Source organism: Marmota monax, unplaced genomic scaffold, assembly GCF_021218885.2.
Source record: "Marmota monax isolate L192 unplaced genomic scaffold, Marmota_monax_Labrador192_F-V1.1 WCK01_AAM20220418_F8-fsc00088, whole genome shotgun sequence".
NCBI lineage: Eukaryota > Metazoa > Chordata > Mammalia > Rodentia > Sciuridae > Marmota > Marmota monax.
The window spans coordinates 499104-520097 of NW_026694492.1; the positions used below are offsets into that span (position 1 = coordinate 499104).

Sequence of the window (20994 nt, forward strand, 5' to 3'; positions counted from 1 at the left end):
GGCAGGAGGATTGGGAATTCAAGACCAGTTCAGCAACTTAGTGAGACCCTATCTTAAAAAATAAAAAGGGCTGGGGATGTGGCTTAGTGGTCAAGCACTCCTGGGTTCAATCCCTGGTACGAAAAGGGGAAGAAAAAAGAAGTTTCAGGAAAAAATTCTTAAGTCATCCTTAGTGCATTTTACCACTTCACTTGATTTTTCTTTGTTCCCATTTATAATTTAAATACAATGTAAACCTCTTGTTAATCTTTAAATTTTAAGTATTAGATGTGTAAGGATTTGGTTTTGAATGTGATAAATATCACTAAAGATTTTAATAGTTGACTAATGCCTTTTATTTTAGTAGTAGTCATAGAATTGCCAACCACTATAACTTCTGTGCAAATCAATTTGAAGTGCACTTATATATTGTACTATTCAGTTTGTTAATCTACACATCAATGTACATCTGCATTGTAAGGTGTATTCTAAATGGTATCTGTTGTGCTATTTGCATATATAACTTCTGTTAAAAAGGTAAGAACAGTCAGAAAGTAGTAAAAGTAAATTTGTGTGTGGAATAAGAAACTTCTAGAGAACTATTTTAGGTAAATATTTGACAAAATTTCTGCCCAATGTTTTATTGTATTTCAAGGAGCTTTAAAATCAACTGAAATTAAAAACATATTTTTGCAATTGATAGTATTTTCTCTTCCCTTTGATAACATCGCAGGCATTAATCATTGACTTCAAGGAAGCCACACTTTGCAACTCATTGCTTGGCCTTTCTCACTTTTGTGTTTAAGATAAAATGATAGAACAACTAGTCTTGTGGTAATTGTGGGAATAGTAGTTTAAGAGGAATGCCTCTCATACAGACATACCAGATTTTCTTACAGATGGTTCCAAGGATCAGTCTAAAAACATCATAGTTATGTGAATTATTTTTCTCTTTTTGTGATATATTACTTGTAATGAGATGTATGCTCTTATATTTTCTTAGTAAAATTTTCCTATGCATAAAACATGCTTGATGACCTCATTTTTTAAAGACTACTATGTAGAGGAATTTTTAAAAACTTGGCATTATCCCCTTAAAACAAATGCACACTTGACCTGGGAATTTATTATGAGACTTAAATTCAGACATGAAGTATTCCTTGTGCTCCTCATCTTTTCTCTTTATTTCCTTATGTTCAACTTCCTACTCTGTTTGTTTCCTGGCATTTTCCTGTCAGGTGAATCTGAAATCTTTGCTGTCAAATCTCTAACATTTCTTCTGCAACCTCAAGCTCAGCAGATGCCTTGTTTCCAATCTCCAGAAAACAGAATCATCAGAAGAGAACTCAGGCTCTCCCACCCGCACTGGCCCAGCTGCCTTGATAAAGTGAAAGGCTACAACCCTGACAGCACCAGCTGCCCTCACTGGTGATGAAAGCCAGCTTGAAACTTGGCTGGGCCTTGGTGTCCTGTTGAGTGTGAACCATCTCACAGAACACCAACCTCAGGCTATTGTGACCAAATGGGTTCAGATAAAAATGGCCACTCTGGGGTGGGGTTGTGGCTCAGAGGTAGAGCGCTTGCCTAGTACGTGTGAGGCACTGGGTACGATTCTAAGCACTACATAAAAATAAATAAATAAATGTATTTTTTTTTAAATAGCCACTCTGCAATCCACATCTATAGATAAAATATGGATGCTGTCCAAACCACAAAAGTAAACAGCATCCCCAGAATCCTGACTAGTAAATGATTGACTGCTGATTTTTACCAATTATAGTTCTAGCCTCACTCTAGTTAGTACTCTCTGTAGTTTATTGAATGTGATAAATATCACTAAAGATTTACCAGTCATAGAATTGTTCCTACTCACCCACTAGTCCGTTCCAAAATAAATGTCAAATTCCATGGCCCCTCTGCAAAATCACTAAACCAAACAAATCCAAATCCTACAAAAGTATTTTCTAACACCCACTTACAGAGATGCCCCACGTTTCCCCATGGCCTGTATCCTCCTCTGCTGCAATAAGTAATAAATACCCAACTTGGTGATAAACTCAACCTTCAGCTCTCCTATCTCCAGCATTCAGGGGTGGAACTCAATGTCCTAACCCTCTAATCCTGCCTTGGTCTTTCCTGTGATAGCCCCCATCCTTAAGATACCTTGAGGCTATAGGTCACTTTGCAGGGTCACTTTTAGCTCATTATTTAACTCATTATTCTAGCTGAAGTAGGTAGACCAATAAAAACCTTCCATTGCCTGTCAAAGTACTAACACTCAGAAACAGTAAGAATGGTGGCTCAGTTCATGAACACTAAACAGTGTGGATCTTAAGTACCATCTGCTCTGGGTCTCAACTGGAAGGCAACTTTGAACACAAATAATTTTCTTTCTCAAGCTGGTCTAAAAATTATACATAAAGATCAGATGTGGTGGCACATGCCTGTAGTCCCAGTGACTCAGAAAACTGAGGCAGGTGTATCATAAATTCAAGACCTCAGCAACTTAGTGAAACCCTGTCTCAAAACAATAAAAAAAGCTGGAGATGTCACTCAGTAGTACAATGCCCCTGGTTTCAGTCCTCAGCAACACACACACACACACACACACACACACAGTTAAAATTACACTTAAGACACTGCAAAGTAAGCAACCATGAGAATATGCCTCTCTAATCTCTGACTCCTAGGAGTGTAACTTACTACCAGCCTAAAATGCTGTGCTCTGAAACCCATCATCACATTCACATGGCGCCTCCTGTGACAGGAGAAGTGGGGGTCAAGTCTTATTTTGTAGTCTCAAAATGTCTTTCTCACCACGTTCAGGACTCTTTCTCTACATAGGTATAGAAAGCACTGGTTTCACATAATCAGACAGTCAACAAATGTTTTCTGAATATAACTTAAAAAAGGAAAATGTAGTTAAGTTAGCACTTTGTTGACTCTGAACTTGCCCACTACCTTCTACTAATTTATAATCATTGGCACTGTCCTTCCCCCTTAATTCCAAGTCTGTTACTTCTGTGGAAGAGGCAATATGTAGAAGACCACTATATATCATATGTAGAAGACCAGGGTGGGGGGTGGGGGGTATTGAACCTACAGGTACTGAACCACTAAGCCACATCCCTAGCCGTTGTTTCATATTTTTACTTAGAGACAGGGTCTCCTAAATTGCTTAGGGCCTGTCTAAGTTGTTGAAGCTGGCCTTGAACTTGAGATCCACCTGTCAGTCTCCAGAGCCAGTGGGATTTATAGGCATGTGCCAGTGTCCTAGGCTCTTTGTCTTTTCCTACTCTATCCAGCTCAATTCCTTCCTCTTCCTGGATAGTGATCTCCCTTTTCCCTGTCTTTCGTTTTTGCGTGTGTGTTCCCACGTGCTAGTGATGAGGGCTGAATCCAGAACCTCTCACATACTGGGCAAGTATTCTACCACTGAGTTACACCCAAGCCCATTCCCATATTCCCTCCCTCCCTCCCTTCCTTCTTTCTTTATTTCCTATACAGTAATTTAACCTTGGCTACATCCCCAGCCCTTTGTATTTTTTATTTTGAGACAGGGTATCACTAAATTGCTGAAGGTGGTCTCTAACTTACTATCTTCCTGCCTCAGCCTCCCTAGTCTTTGGGTTTCCCATCCACCTGCCACTTTCATATAATCTTAACCACTCCTTTGCTTTTTTATTTGTTCCTCATATTGTTATTGCTTGCCAAGGCATCTTAAAAATTCCCTCAGCACCAAAATTAATACAAACCACAGATTTGGAACTTCATTAATACATGAATAAATAAATCTTCCAAAAGTCCAAAAAGTAGACTGATCAATGTTTTGTGTGTTGGTATGGAAGATAGAATCCAGGGGCACTCAACCACAGAGCCACATCCCAGGTCCCCCTCCCCTCTTTTGTATGTTATTTAGAGACAGGATCTCACTGAGTTGCTTATGGACTCGCTAAGTTGCTGAAATTGGCTTTGAAATCCATCCTCTTGTCTCAGCCTCCCCAGCCACTGAAATTACGGGGGAGCTGGTTTCTGAATGAAGTGGAGATCGGAAAATGGGGGTTCTTGATGTCTCTCTTCTGGTAGTTTCCAAAAGCTCTACAATTTTTAAAAACCCCACTCCTATTACTTTTTTTCTCTGTGGTTTGTAATCACTATGCGACCATTCTATACATTGCGGACTCTGGCTTTTTACTCCCGCATGACGAAGAGAAATGTCTGCAAGGCGTGGGGCAAATACACACAACCAGCTTCAGATTCTAAGCAAATGCTAAGGTTTAACGTTGGAATAAAGGCACATGATCATTCTGATAATGAACTCTGGTTCAAAGGTCCCTGAGTTTTCTTGAGGTATTACAAGCTTAAACTTTCAGGTTTAGTGTTGAAAGATTTGTCCCAACCAAAGACAAAATTACACAAACACATGCTTGGGCAAAACATCAGGAAGCACATTCTTGTCTGAAAAACATGACACGGGAAACAAAAGAAAGCAAAAACCAGAATAAACATTTTCAATTTTGATGCAGTCGTTTTGGCCTTCATGCGTCACGGCCACCATTTTATAGCGACCTTGACAGAAGGCGGGCACCTGCTGGCATTTGCCCGGCGACCCCGCCAGGAGCTAGGAAGCTCTAGGAGCTTGGCCCCGGGTGGGCGCCATCGAGCGCGGACCTCCCGCGCGCCCTAGAGCGGCCGCGTGGGACCCTGTCGGCGGCGCACTTCCGCCCGCACGCGTCGCTGCCCCGCGGACTGCTGGGCCTCGGAACGGGCCTGCACCTCCCTCGGCTCTTGCGCGGGCCTCGGGGAGAGGGTGAGTGTGGTAGGGTGCGATGGAGCAGGGCGGGCGCGCTTCCTCGGGACTCGCGGGCTCGGCTCGGCTCGGCCTGGCCCAGTCTGGTGCAGAGGAGCCGGGCCCCGGTAGCGAGGACGCGCTTCGTCACTATCCCCGCCGGAGCCTCGGCTGCCTGGCGCTGCTACCGCCGCCCGGCCCGCCTTTTGCGAAACTGACGCGGTCTGGTAGGGGAGCCTGGGCTCGCTGGTCGCCGGAGGCCTGGCCTCTGCTTGGCCACTCACTCTCCCTCAGAGCCACAGTTCTCCAGCTTTAAGATGGAGGACGGCAGTATCTGCCCTACCTACACCACTCGGTGATTGCAGGGGTGACAGTGACTGTCTGGAAACTAGGGAGCGCTGGTTCTCCACTGGGCAGCCAGTAGAATCACTTGGGAAGCCTTCCCAGTGTGAGCCCCATCGTCTCCAGGGATTGTGATCTGCAGCCGGGACCGGGAAACGCGGGCCCAGAGTGACAACTGTGGTCACCACCAGAATGTACACTTCGTCGAGGGTGGATCACAGTCTTGACAAGGCCAACATCTGTTTGTTTGGGTTTTTTTTGTTGTGTGTTTTTTTTTTTTTTTTTTTTTTTTTGTCCAAGAAGACGGGGACCTAATCTGGTTTGGCCGCTTTTAATTCCTGGTACCTGGAATGGCGCATGTCGCAGAACATGCATCATTGATTACATGAATTTCTAATTGCTTTCTGACCTAGTGGGAGGGTTTTGATTATTTGGTTTGTTTTTAAACTTTTTGTTATGGAAACTTCCAAACATACATGAAAATAGAATAATATATTCAACTCCTAACTCATGATCAATCTTGTTTCATCTCTTACCTCCACTGTACTATTTAAAGCAAATTTGAAATGTATCATTCCATCGGTTAAATAATGAAACACAGTAACTCTGTTTTTAAACATAAAGCCATTATCAGTCATATTAGCATTTCATATTATCATCTATCCAGTGTTGACATTTCCCCGATTGTCTCTTCCCTGACTCTCCCCTTACCAGTCTGTCCAAATTAGGATCCAGACAAGCTACACACTTTACATTTGATTGATGTCTCTAAGATCTCATTTAATCTTTTTTATTTTTTTCCTTGTTTTTCACTTGTAGAAAAAGACTATGTCATTTGTCCTGTAAAGTTTCTTGCAGCCTGCATGTTGCTTTCCCCATCCCTGTGGTTTCCTTTAATAAACTGGTATTTAGACCTACAGGCTTTTTCAGGTTTTGATTCTATTTTTTTGGCAAGAAAACCTCATGAAGGCTGCTGACTATATTTCATATTGCATCATCAGGGGTTAGATAATATCTCGTCTCTTTGTAGACCTTTTATGTACAAATTACACTGCAGGATAACTAGTTAATTGAACAGGGATTTATAGAAGGATACCAGCTAATAACTGCAGAAGGAATAAGAGAATAATAACACCTTTTGGCAACTCCTAATGAAATGATGGATCTGATGTTGATGTCAGAAAGACAGCCAAATGAAAGTACCTCATACCAATTATCAAGTGTTCTTGGAGCAGTGGGGGTAGGGTGGAGGAATAGATGAATCAAGATTGCCCATAAGTTGATAATCGCTGAGGCTCAGTGATGGAAATGTGGCAGTGCATTCCTTATGCTGATATATTTCCATATGTGTTTGCATTTTTCTTTTCTCATTTTTAGTTCTGGGGATTGAATCCAGGGGCACTTTACCACTGAGCTACATCCATTTTATTTTATTTTTTTATTTTAAGACAGGGTCTTGCTAAGTTGCTGAGGGTATTGCTAAGTTGTTGAGGTTGGCCTTGAGCTTGTGATTCTCCTGCTTCAGCCTTCCAAATTGCTGGGATAATTTTTCTTAATAAAATGTTTTTTTAAATTAAAGATTAACTAATGAGTTTAGGTCAGCATGATCAATTAATTATAGTTCTCCTTTGTCCTTATTTCTAAGTTATTAATAAATCTAACTCTGTTAGAATTACAGGGGAAGAATATCCCTGCCCCTTTTTAAAAATATCAAAACACATGTCTCACAGAATTTACTGTTAAATTGTTCTAAGATGGAGCCTAATCATTAATATGTTTTAAAAGCTCTCCAGGTGATTCTGATATGCTCTCAGTTTTCCATACCACTGATCTAGGTGCATTGTTTGTTAGGGATTGCAAAGTGACTATATTCTGTTATTCCTTCTGCATTTTATTAACTGTAAAAAGTTTTAACTTTGTGTTTATTCTCACCTTTTGCAATCTGCAGTCCAGTAGGGAAGCTGCTTAACTGTTAGATTGAGGCTTAATCTTGGAGGTGAAGACGTGGAACATACAGACGGCCACTAGCACTAACCTCAAGGCTTTGGTCCGAGATAAAATGTGCTGCCTTGTGTGTAAAGGGTAAAGGGAGTAGAGAGCTGACTGTTTCCTGAAATGAAAGGAAAACAAGATGCTGTCTACTTAGAAAAGTATGGCTGTATTAACCATTTTAAAAATAGAATCACAATTAAATACAAAATAAAAATAAAATACTGTCAGTTGTAACTGAAAACAATCCAAAGATTTGAAAATTAATATCTCCTTTCTCTGCCCCAGCATTCTAATCACCCTGGAGATAACCAGTATATGTGTATCCTTCCATACCAGACTTTCTGTCTTACATAAATATAAGGGTTTGGAGAATATATTACAAAAATGAGATTATACCATAACTTTAACTTTTATCATTCTTACCCTTCTAGGATGATAGTTTCAGACCTGAGTTTTTATTAGCTATGGAATAAATAGTTAATCATATATTACTAGGAATATTAATAAAACCATTTCCATAATGGCATATATTTAGATTGCCTTCCTATTTTAGCCACCTAAAAGCACCACAGTAAATAAACATTTTTTTTTTTTGTATGTAGATCCTTTATTTTTGTAGGGTAGAAATGAGATAACTGGTTTGTTATCAACAGCAACATTATTATTGATAATATGTATTCTCCCATCGTTCGCCCAAGTCTTAATTGCAATTTACACCTCCACCGTCAGTAGCTTCTGAGAGCACCCATTTGTCCATCTCACTTCATCCTGGATAATGGATATCAAGGCCAGCATTGCTTCCTTGATATCTGCCAGCTTCTATGTGGAAAATGGTGTCTCTTTATTTCTTTAATTTGAATTCCTACTACCTACCTAGAGACTGAGCATTTTTCATGCTTATTGGCCATTTGAATTTCTTTTGGGATGTGTCCTTTACCGTTTTTTCTTTTGGGTCAGTATTTTTTTTAAAAAATCCATTTGTATAAACTCTTTAAAGGGACATTAATCCCTTGTCATAAGATATGCAAACCAATTTTCTAGCCATTATTTTTCCTTTGACTTTTTGAGTCTTTTCATATATAAAGTTATAAAACGATATAAAATGCAATGAAAGAGCTGGGGTTGTGGCTCAGTGGTAGAGCACTTGCCTAGCACATGTAAGGCCCTGGGTTAGATCCTCAGCACTACATAAAAATAAATAGATAAAATAAAGATATTGTGTCCATCTACATCTAAAAAATATTTTTTAAAATACAGTGAAAATATCTTTCCTTAAATTTTTTGGCTTCTTGTCTTGATAATAAAGGGCTTTCCCATCCCCAAGGTTATATACATATATTCTCTTGTTCTGTTTTTTTTCTCCCCCAAGTGCTGGGGATCAAACCCAGGGTCTTATACACATGCTAGGCAAGTGCTCTACCATTGAGCTATACCCTCAGCCCTTTTCTAATTAAAAAAAAAAAAAAAAATTGGATTTTTAAAGGTTTGAATTGCTAACCCATGTGGAATGGAATTTTACATACAATGTAAAACAGGGACTTTGCTTTTTTCTGCAAGAATAGCCAATTTTGTTGGTGCCATTCAATAAGTAAACCACCCTTTTATGCCTTTGTTACATATTGATTCCTGTACATATTAATTTCTGGACTTCCATTTCCTTTACCTGTGTTTTTATGCCAGTATTATTCTTATTATATCTGTTTAACATAATAAGTGTCATCTGAAAAGGCAAGTCACTCCTCACTACTTTTTGCAATTTTGTTTCCCATTCTCAGACATTTATTCTTTTCCAAGTGATCTTTGGATTGTTTTTGTTCTAAGACAATCTCTTGGAAATCTGATAGAAATTACACTAAAGACATCCACATTAATTTTGAAAAAAATGAACATTTATGTAATATCAGGTCTTCCTATCAAGGCACATAGTGTGTTTCTCCATTTATTTGAATCATTTAGGTCCTGGTCCTGCTAACTATTTCTGGTGATTTATAAGGTTTGGGGGTTTTTTTATGCCCTTATGACTGGGATTTTCCCCCTCCCCTGTTTCTGTTTTTATCTGGTTATTCCTAGGACCAAGAAAAGCTATCAATACTTTTGGTCATATTTTCTTACTGTAGTAGTTTTTCTTAAAATTATTTGTTTTCCTCTCCACCCAACAATGTGGATTAATGTGGATAATCTATATTTGGTTATGTATAAGTGTCAATATTTATTCTATTTGACACACATCTTCCATAATAGAAATATATCAGAGATGGCAGTTATGCCCATAAATAGTGAAAGCGATAGTGCCAGGAGTTGGTAGAAATCTAAATATTCACAGGTTATTGATCACTTAAAAGATCAGAACCCCATAACCAGTCACTTAGGGAAGTGAGACATTTGCTCAGCATTACAATGAAATATCAACATTACTGTAGAGTAATATAGAACATTACTGTTCATAATAGTTCAGAGGAAGGACTGATCACCATGGGCACCAGAAGCACTGCTTGTGAGTATATTAAATACCACCTCTTACCCAGAACCTCAACTAGATTATTATTGTTTAGTGTTTATTAGAACTTTAAAAAAAATGAATAGAAATTACAGAATTCCTATAGGCCCTCTCGCTACTCACCCCTCAGTTTCTCTTGTATTAATATCTTGCATTACTATGACATATTTGTTACCTTTGATAAATCAATATTGTCACACGATGATTAACTAAAGTTGGCTTTATTTTGTGTGGTACATTCTGTGTATAAGTGACCAATGTATAATGACATGTCTATTCTTACTGTAGCATTCAGAATAGCTTTGTTGTCCTAAAAAAATCCCATGTGCTGTATTTATTGATCCTTCCCTCCTTATTCCATTGCATTGGCAAGCACTGATCTTTTTACTGTCCCATAGTTTTTCTTTGGAAATGCTATGTAGTTGAAATTCAGCTGTGGTGTTTGATTGTTTTCAGTGCTAGGGATTGAACCCAGGGCCTCATACATGCTAGGCAAGCACTCTACTAGTAGGCTATACTTCCAGCCTCTTAGTTACAGTTTTGAATTGATTTACTTTAGCTAGGTTTAATTTTGTATATGTAAACAGTCAATATAAGGTTTGTTGACTTGTTTTAGTTCAATTAGGAGTTATAACCAGGGCTTGGGATGTAGCTTAGTGGTAGAGTGCTTACCAAACATGTATGAGGCTCTGAGTTTGATCCGCAGCACCACTCAGGGTAGGGAGGGCTCATAATCAAAAAACAAATAGGATTTGAGCATGTAGCTTAGAGAGCGACTTTACCGAGTGCAAGGCCCTGGGTTCAATCCCCAGCACCCAAAATAAATAAATAATAGTAAATCACACGGAACAGTAATTTGAAATAATCAGGTGAACTTTCTGTTGCAGGGTGGAAGATGTCTATGGATGTGACGTTTCTTGGGACTGGTGCAGCATATCCATCCCCTACTCGGGGTGCCTCTGCTGTGGTCTTTCGGTGTGAAGGCGAATGCTGGCTCTTTGACTGTGGAGAGGGGACACAGACACAGCTTATGAAAAGCCAACTGAAGGCAGGTTAGTGTGCAGTCAGTGTCTCATCAAGATTATTTTTTGTTCTCTGTCATTATCTTAGTTCTCATTGGGCCTGTTGTTCAGAAACAGCCCTACCAGTTGTGATCCTACTTCCTGCTAGAGCTCTGGCCAGACTTGGGAGGCCCCCAGGCACCCTGCCATTACCACTCCATGTACTTGTTTATTTGCTTTTCATTTAGTCTATAAATGTCAAGAGTAAGAATTTTATAGACTTGGGGGGTGCAAGATGGGAGAGCTACCTGAGACATATTAGATGGACACTGCCCTGGCAAGGAACAGTGGACATATTCAGTTCCATGAGGGGATAGTTGTCATGAGGAAATACAAAGGGCAGCAGGTGTTCAGAGGAGGAAGATGCTCTCAGAGGCTTTCTGGACCTTCTGAGTTAAGTATTCCCTTTCTTACCCCATTCTATTATTTCTTCCTCTTTTTATTAACTTCTTAGCATCATCAGTATCTGAAATTAAGTTATTGAAATAGTTTTTTTCTGTGTTCTTTATCTTCCTATATAATAAACTAAGTTCACTGATCACTTATGTACCTAGTAGATGCCCAATAGATATCTGTTCAGTTTGTGAATGGATAAGACATTGAGCAACCTACATCTTATTTTTTAGGTCTTGATAAATAGTTAGTGCAGTAATTCCCACAACTCATCACAGGGTGTGGTAACTTGATGACAAAAGGAAAGATACTTCTAGTGTCCCAGGATCTCTTAATGACAGAAGTGGAGTAGCAGAAATGGAGATGCAGATAGTCATCAACCTTGTAATTATAATAAGTAGAATAATGGAAGTATTTTTCAAGTACTAAATGTGGTAGAGCACATGCTTAGCATGCAGGAAGCCCTTTGTTTAATCCCTAGCACCACCAAAAAAACCCAACAGAATAAAATAAAATGATCATAAAATGATTATTCAAAAGTATTACAACTGGGCACACAGGTACATACCTGTAATTTCAGCAACTCGAGAAGCTGAGGCAAGAGTATCGCAAGTTTGAAGCCAGTCTTAGAAACTTAGCAAGACTGGGTCTCCAAAGAAAAAATAAAAAGGGCTGGGAATGTAGCTAAGCAGTAGAACACTCCTAAGTTCATTCCTCAGTACTGGGGGAAAAAAGGATTACAAAAACATGCTTTTAACATGATTATAAAAATTTAAAAGGAGTTGTGGATATAGCTTAGTGGTGGAATACGTGTTTAGCATGTGTGAGGCCCTGGGTTCAATCCCCAGCACCAAAAAGTAAATAAATAAAATGATAATAATAAAACAATAATAAATGTATAAATATGCTTATTGTAGAAGTTTAAACAAAACAGTGTAAAGAAGAGAAACCCAAGTCCTCTTCCCATAGGTAAATTTTCTATACATACAGATATTGTAACGGTATGGGTATATTTGTATGTATGTATGTGTCGTTTTGCATAAATGGAATCACACTGTACTTTGCATAACCTGTTTTTTTTTTTAGCTGAGCATATATACATACAATCTGTTGCAGAACTTTTCCTGTGAAAATTAATGACTTTAATTGCTGTAAGAATAATTATTTCAGAGGGTGTTTATTATCATTCTTTTCTGGGGATGCTTTGTATTCCACTACTGTTTTTGGCAGTGTTTCTCCATCACTTCCTTGTTCTCAAATGAAAGGGAATGCATGTGTTCTTCATTTGATAGCTTCCTCATACCTCTGATAATTGTGGTTACTGTTACTTCTTCCTCTAAAATCAAGTTTCTTGAAAAATGAAATGTTTATCTTCCCTGAAATTGTGATAACTGTGGGAAGCAATTTTCCACTTACTTAATTTGTCTTGCGTGCTTTGGGTTCACAGGCTGTTTTGGTGTTCTACTCTGGCTTTGTTTTGGAGTAGATAGGAGAGGACCCAGAAAGTCTGATGTTAACAGTTTTGAGGCCAGCGTGTGATCTGGGCTTAGCTGCTGCCATCCTTATGTCTGTGTAGTCTTCAGGTCCCACTTGGAGGTGGCTTGGCAGCCTAGACAGGTAGTTGAAATGAAAGGATTCTCGAAGTCATAAACAGTGACAACAAGGACTAAAAAGAGAAAGGAGCATTTTGAGATTTCTAGTTAGAGAATGCCTCCAGGGGGTTCTCAGGGTCCAAAATCAACTTCTGCCCAATCCATTGTTCTCTGCCACTTGCCACTGCAGCCTGGGTTGGGCGGAGTCGTTCTAGGAAGAGTCTAGAATGGAGAAACTGGAGACCATTTGCTGACGTAGCACAAATCACATTGCAATAAACAGTTCCTGTTCTTTTATGGTATCAATAAAGAGATCCTGTACTTTTATGGTATCAAATATTTAAAATAGGTGGGTCTTGAAGTAGGCCCAAAAGCCTGTTATACTGGAAATGTGCTAGTTGTGATTGTTACTTTCAAAATGCCTGTGGTGCACCTCAGAAAATGGTGATGTGGCATCCTGCCACATACCAGCAGTAAATTCAGTTTACTATTGGCTAAATAAAGTTATAACCTAGCCAATAGTGCACTGAAAAAGCTATTGTATTCGTTCAGACTAAAAGCAAGAGATAGGTCCAAGATATAGGTCCAGAGGACCTGCTCTCCAGTCTACATTGTGGCATCTATAGTTGCCCACCTTCTTCCCCTGTTTCTTACTCGGTTACTCTCTTCCTCCTTTTCTCCCCCTCCTGTACCCCCCACCCCCATCCTTTTTCTCCTTTTCCTACAAGCTCACCCGCATAGGCAGGCCCTGACTTGGTTGGCTAATCCCTGTCCAGAGTAGAGTCCTTAAAAGGCAGTTTTAGGTTCGGGCACTGGTCCAATCATTCAGAGTAGTTGGTGGAACATTTTGTTTTGTTGGAATACACATTCCCTGTTCCCAGAGGGGGCAGTAGGGGGCAATGTGACTGCCAAATGCTTTCGACACTTAGTCCCATCTAGTTAAGTGAATTATTTTGGTACACATATTTCATTTCTTTCTTTCTTTCTTGTTTTTAAATGAGAGAACATATATAGGAAAATACTGTAAAACTTATGTAATTTGAAAATGTTTTGTGGAAAAAAAAGTTCATCTTATTTAAAACCATCCAGTGAAATAAAGACTGTCTTACTTCTGGAATCATGTCGTATAATGTAAAGGAATAAGTTTATGATGGTAAATAGAACTTGTAAATTCAACTTCCTGCTTTTATGTAAGTCGTTTGGTTTGTTTCAAATAGTTTTGTCTGAGGTTTTACTTCTAAAAATTTCCAAATATATTTCTTTGTCTTAATCAAAAGGGAGAATTACCAAGATTTTCATCACACATCTTCATGGAGACCATTTCTTTGGCCTTCCCGGCCTCCTCTGCACAATCAGCCTGCAGAGTGGCTCTGTGGTCACCAAACAGCCAATTGAAATCTATGGCCCTGTAGGACTTCGAGACTTTATCTGGCGAACCATGGAGCTCTCTCACACAGAGTTGGTGTTCCCTTACGTGGTCCATGAGCTGGTGCCCACAGAAGATCAGTGTCCTACAGAAGTACTAAAAGAATCTTCACATGTCGATAAAGCAACAGAGAGCCCCCCCTCTCCCAAAGAGGGACAAGGAAGAACGATCCTATTAGATTCAGAAGAAAACTCATACCTTCTGGTTGATGATGAACAGTTTGTTGTAAAAGCATTTCGCCTCTTTCACAGAATTCCCTCCTTTGGGTTTTCAGTTGTAGAAAAGAAACGCCCAGGTAAACTCAATGCACAGAAGCTGAAAGACCTTGGTAAGTGGTTTGTTTTGCTTTGTTTTTTCTTTCCTTCTTTCTTTAGCTGTAGATGGACACAATCCTTTATTTTGTTTATTTAGTTTTCTTATGTGGTGCTGGGGATCGAACCCAGTGCCTCACTTGTGCTAGGCAAGCATTCTATTACTGAGCCACAACCCCAGCCCGTGTTTTTTCTTTTTTTATCAATTGAACTGTTTTTTACTGAAGCCATTAGAAGTATCATAGTAACTTCCTTTCCTGTGTCTCAGGCCTGAAACTTACATTTTCTGTACTCACTTCCTTTGCCCAAAGTTTGTTTATTAAGGAAAATCCTTGGGGCCATAAGATTTTATTCAGAATAAAAGTCAAATATGTAGTATATTTGAATCCTTCTCTCTTTAACTTCCTGGAGCCATATTCCTTTGTTTTTTGCTTTGTTTTATTTTGGTACTGAAGAATGAACCCAGAGTTGCTTTACCACTGAGCTACATTTCCAGTCCCTTTTATTTTTTATTTTGAGATGGAGTCTTTCTAAGTTGCCAAGGCTGGCCTTTAACTTGCGGTCCCCCTGCCTTAGCCTCCTGAGTTACTGGGATTATAGGGATCTGCTACCATACCTGCCTGGATCCACACTCTTAATCTGCCTTGTACTGTCTTGGTTGGTAAGATGGTTTAGGTGGTGGTAATGGTGATGGTTTTAGGTCTCTTGTCTTCAGTTTTCTTTTTTTCTTTTTTTTTTTTTTTTTTTAAGCACTGAGGGCCTCCCATATGGTAGGTAAATGCTGTACACTGTAACACTAAGCTATTCCCTAACCCTCATGGCTTCCTTTTGAAGTATGTTTTCAGTGACATCTTTGATCTGAGAATTTTTTTCCTTGGTTCTTAACCTTACAACTTAAACTGCAACCAAGTACTTCCATGGTTTCCTGCTCAATCTACTTTGTCTACTCATGCAACCTTGATTAATTTGGTGTTTAGCATATTACACCTCAACCAGTTTTACATACCAGGGTTCATCACAGTGGGGAAGAAGTACACCAAGATGGTCTTAGGGCCATGGAAGGCTTCACACTTCCTCCAACTAGCCATCATGCATGAGGGGATCCTTAATACCTCTTAGGGAGCAGAGGCCCAGTCCATTCTGCCTCCATCTCTACCTTCCTTAACATGGTGTGACTGTGCCTATAAAAAGCATGATGATATTTTTTATGTTTGTCTCTTTACATATGCAGTCTCTTCTCCACTCTAAATAAGATGCTAGATGAGGAAAAGTAACTTAGGTCAAAGTTATTTTCATTATCTAAAAGCCTATGGAAATACTGTTATATTTGGAAATTTTAAACATGATCAGTGTTGGAATTGGTTATCACTATCATTACACTTGTTTGTAAGCAGTTGTCCAGAATGATGATCAGATGTTATTCTAAACTGATGTGAGATTTAATTCCAGGTTGGTAAACATAGGACTTCACCAACTCATGAAGAAGATTGATTGTGTACAGTTGTCCAAATGCTCATTGATCTTGTGATCCAACAGTTCTCTCTAACACATTTTTATTATGTTAGTTTGTAGGTACCTGTCTTGACTAGCATTGATTATGTCATTATTTAGATGACTTTTCTAATTTTACCCAAAGATGACCTTATTATATTTAATATATGATATATTTAATTTATTTAATACCCTTAAAAGCTGTAATTCCTATGCACAGCAGAGAATCAAAACTTTTATCTTGACTATAACAAAATCTTAGAGGGACTTAGGAGTTTAAAAGACATCTGGTACATGTGCATGAGAAATGTTTTAAATATAAAGACATTGTATTAGGAGTCAACACTGAACTTTTAAAATGTATAAATATTCGAGTTTCCACAGTAGTAAAACATTTATAATAATTATGAAAAGAATTTGATGCCTTTTCCATCTTCTATTTGCTATGCTATTAAAATAGACTCTTTTAAACAGTCATAAATTCCATATCCATGATGTAACATTGTCTGCCTTCATCATTAGGTGTTCCGCCAGGTCCTGCCTATGGGAAGCTGAAAAATGGGATCTCTGTTGTTCTGGAAAATGGGATTACAATTTCTCCCCAGGATGTCTTAAAAAAGCCTATTGTTGGAAGAAAAATATGCATATTGGGTGATTGTTCTGGGGTTGTAGGAGATGGAGGAGTGAAACTGTGCTTTGAAGCAGACCTGTTGATCCATGAGGCAACCCTGGATGACACCCAGATGGACAAAGCAAAGGAGCATGGCCATAGCACACCTCAGATGGCAGCAACGTTTGCAAAAATGTGCCAAGCAAAGAGGCTGGTTCTTACTCATTTCAGTCAGAGGTACAAACCAGTTGCCTTGGCCAGAGAAGGAGAAACAGATGGCATTGCGGAACTGAAAAAGCAAGCAGAATCAGTGTTAGATCTCCAAGAAGTGACTCTAGCAGAAGATTTTATGGTGATTGGCATTCCAATCAAGAAATGAAACATATTGACATGTCTGTAAATGTTACTGAACCTACAGTCCAGATTTTTTTTTTCTTTTGTTTTTGTTTTTGGTCTGAAATTATTTTGGCCCTGATAATCCTAAAAAGGATGGAGCTGCATTATTGATCTGACTCATTAGTGAGAGGGAGCAAGCTTTTTGATAATAAATCATTTTTAGAAGAAGAAAAAAAACCACCCAGCATCCTTCTTAAAGTGCATATTTGACAAAAAGATAGATTTTGCAGGTATTCTTCTCATTTTCTGACTACTGCCACAGATGTAAGCCATGCAGTCCTGGGCTTAGCTTCTGCCCAGCTTTATTGTAGTAATTGGCAAAGTACACTGGAATCGGCCTCTTGGCTAGAAATGGTATTTTGTCAGTTTGTGTTGAATCTGCTCATGTTATTAACAGAAGAGAAAGAGCGAGTTACAAGACTTTGTATATGTAATATTACCAATAGCATGCAGTGGTTTTACTGGATTATTGAATTCAGGGCTGGGCTAAGTGATATGTTAGTGTTTTGCTGAAATTTTTGGTTTGCTCTTAGCCCACAATTCTCATCTGAGTACTGTCCTAGGAATTTGGAAATTGTGGGAATGTTTTCTTCTCACAATGACAGAGGGGTGGTAGTGATAATATTACTGGTTTTAATCCGCAGGGGTCAGGAATGCTAGATGCCCTGTAAAGTTTGGGTTAGTCCTGTAGAATAACCTCATCCCCAAATGCATATTGCAGGCCTGTTGAGTTATACAGCAAGTTAAAATTTATACTTCCAATGTGAATATGCTTTACCAAAATTAGTGACATATTGAGTTGAATTACTAGGTAAGTTGATCCAACAACAGATCCTGAAGATTGAATATGTCAGAATTGGAATGCTCTATCAAATATTTTTTGAAAGAAATGAGTCATCAAGTGAAGCTTATGAATCTGGGGGTAAAAAGTGGTATTTATTACTGAGATTTAATTTACATGTCCCCATTAATAATAGAAATATAGGATACCATAAAAATACCATATTTAAGAGTTATCAGGATAGAGGAAGGCATAGAGTTCCAAACCAAAGGAATGAACAATCTATTCAATGAAATAATATCATAAAATTTTCCAAACATGAAGAATGAATTGGAAAATCAAATTTAAGAGGCTTACAAGACACCAAATGTATAAAATCACAAGAGATCCACACCAAGGCACATTATAATGAAAATTCCTAACATACAGAATAAGGAGAGAATAATTCTTTGAGCACAAACTTAATAAATGTTCCTCGTAGAATAGCCTTTCCTTATGATCTTATGTTCTGTGGAAAATTAATATAGAATGCTGATTCATTCAAAAGGGCTCCCTAATTAAATCAGTTTGGGGAATGTTTTATGCTCTGTGTCCCCTCTGGGACTGGGTTCGTGCCCATCAACCTATTAAAAACAGTATTCTTTGGAATGATCACAAACCAGGTTGGGTGCAAGAAAGACCTGATTTTAGAGTCCCATTTTGTACTTTGTGTAGCACCTCTGTGTGGTCTAGAGCAGATTACTTATTCTCTCTTAACTTCTGGAGCTTGTTTATCTCCAAAATGGGGATGGAGAGACTTGCTTGACAGGATTGTTGTGACGATTACATGTGACAGTGCAGATAAGGAGCCCATTGGGTAAAGGCATTGAGGAGGCCTGCAGTAGAGGGCTGTCAACTTTTTATGAACTCCTTTTTCAATGTTGTGTATTAACATCACAAGAACCTAAAGAGCTTTACGCTACACAAATTTAGAAACATTGTCAGAGTGTGTTCTCTCAAAATTCTTTGGGTTCTCGGGTTTCTCTGGTCAAAAATTTTGACTCCTGGATGGTTATGGAGATGGCATAGTAGTGATGATCAAGACAGCTCTGCTTGGGACTGGGGATATAGCTCATTTGGGAGAGTGCTTGCCTCACATGCACAAGGGCCAAGTTCAATCCCAAGTACCAAAAAAAAAAAAAGCTCTGCTTCAGTTTTCAGGCATCTCTAGAATGGTTGGATTCTGACTAGACTTTGCCCCCAAAGTGCCCAAATTTGATCAGCATAGTGTATCTTTGCTTCTAAACAAGCATTAATTAGACATCTACTATGAGCCCAAACCTGTACATAGGGAAAGCCTAGGACTAGTATCTCCACTGCACGAAACCCTTACGGGTAGAGACTATGTCCTGGTCACCTCTATATTTTTAGAAATGCCTACCTACAGTGAGCACTCAGAAATGTTTTCTGAATGAATAAAGCCTTGATGTCATGAGAGTGCACAAATTAGAACATACTTATGTGCCAAGCTCATTTCATTACTGTACTTTTCAGGAACTTAAACCACCTGGTAGGTGCGCCCGCTTCACTGAGTACCAAACAAGTGCTAAGCTTTATTGTGTTGGGTGTACATAAAATGAGTAGACAAAAGGAGACACATTTCTAGCCCTGACCTCATAGTGTAAGGGTGGATAATAAACAAAAGTAAATATCTAGTAGCCTGGTGCTTAGTTTTGCTGCTTCTGGGCTTTATTTGGTAGCTAGCTTGAGCCATGCTCTTAGACTCAGGCTTTATAAATGTATGTGGGCTGAGCCCTCCAACACCAAGGAAAGGAATTGAGATGTTGTTTTCCATGGTGAGAATTCTTTCTAGACCCTCTTTTGGCCTTGAGTTTGTTTTTAATGCTAGGAGAATTCTAAGAATTTTTGGAGCTAGAATTAAGAATGAAGTGTATGTTCAACTTAACCTGTAATCTACTCCTGGTGATACATTAGTAGGAGGGAAGAGGGGTAATAATGTGCCATGTTCCTCCAAGCTTATTTGATCACTGAACCCTCTTTTTGCCAAGGAACATCTTGGGATATTGAGAAATACTATTCCTTATTACTTCTAAAATGATTATAGTTTTATGTTTTACCAGCTCGATTTATGGAGGTAATGATTTCCATATCTACACTTGGTATAGTGCTTTCTTTGTCCTACATTGACTTTCAGTTGCCAGGAATTCATAGATACCTACTTATTTTAGGTTAAAAAAAATGCACTTTCTAGTTCTCAGAAGTTGTTTAGACTTGTTCAAATGGAACCTAAATCAACTGTTGCTAATACTCATGCCTCATTAATGTGCTTTGAATAAACTTTGAATCATAAAAGTGATGTTTGCTCAGTAAAGAATTGTTTATTAAGATTCAAGAAAAGAAGGCAATTATTCATAATTCCACTGCTCAGAGAGAGCTAGTGTTTTGGGTCCAGGGGTCTCAAACTGAGGTGTGAGTTGTGTCTATAGGTAGACAGAGATCCTTAGGTTCTGCTTCCTAAGTCAATAGGGAATTTTCATTTTTAATAAGCCCCCCAGGTGATTCTGAAGTAAAAGGATGGTGGACCAGCCAGGAGAAAAAAGTTGTCTTTTTCCTGTGAACTTAAGTTGGGGTGTGTATAGATATTTTATATATACTTATACATGTATTTGCATATGTGTATATATTATATACACATGCATATTTTTACATGTAGGCTGACCTTCCTTAATTTTTTTTTCATGAGCATTTTCCCATAGCATTAAGTATTCTCTGAAAGCATGAATTTGGTGATTTTATATAATTGGATTCTACAGATCTAGTATCATTTAACAATTTTTCTATTTTGGTACATAAAGATTGTTTTCCATGATTATAAATTATACTACTTGTGAATGTTCTTGTCCACAAACCTTTGTATTTCTGAGTATTTCCTTCCTTGGAATTGATTTCTGTGAGGTTCAAAACATCTGGCTTAGGTTTTTAGGCCCCAAGTAGAAATCACTTGCTTGTTTTTATGTTCATTTGCATTCCTAGAGACGTATAGCTGAGGCCTGTTTTCCTTGCTCCATTGATAGATTACATGGATTATTGTTGACTCATATCCTCTCTGATACTTCCTTCCCAAGACATCAGTCCTACAAAGATTACTTTTGCCCTCAGAGCACAAATAACTTTGTTATGTCTTTTAACTAGGCACATATAATTCAATTGTGATTTCCTTAAATATTTTTAAGCCAACTTAAGATTTTGCTAGTTTTTACTATACTGAAAGGATAAAAATCCTTTTATTGCTTCAGGTATATTGATGAAAAATGTACAGTGATGGTACTTTTGT

General features: G+C 38.5%; 1 protein-coding gene across 1 annotated transcript; it reads left to right on the forward strand.

The window, feature by feature from the left end:
• Positions 1-4646: 4646 nt before the first annotated feature.
• On the forward strand, positions 4647-20016 carry Elac1 (elaC ribonuclease Z 1). The gene is made up of 4 exons (XM_046419465.2): positions 4647-4789; positions 10487-10651; positions 13923-14399; positions 16396-20016. The coding sequence occupies exons 2-4, from the start codon at positions 10495-10497 to the stop codon at positions 16860-16862; spliced, it is 1101 nt and encodes a 366-aa protein (XP_046275421.1). The 5' UTR covers positions 4647-4789; positions 10487-10494; the 3' UTR covers positions 16863-20016.
• The last annotated feature ends 978 nt before the right edge of the window (positions 20017-20994 follow it).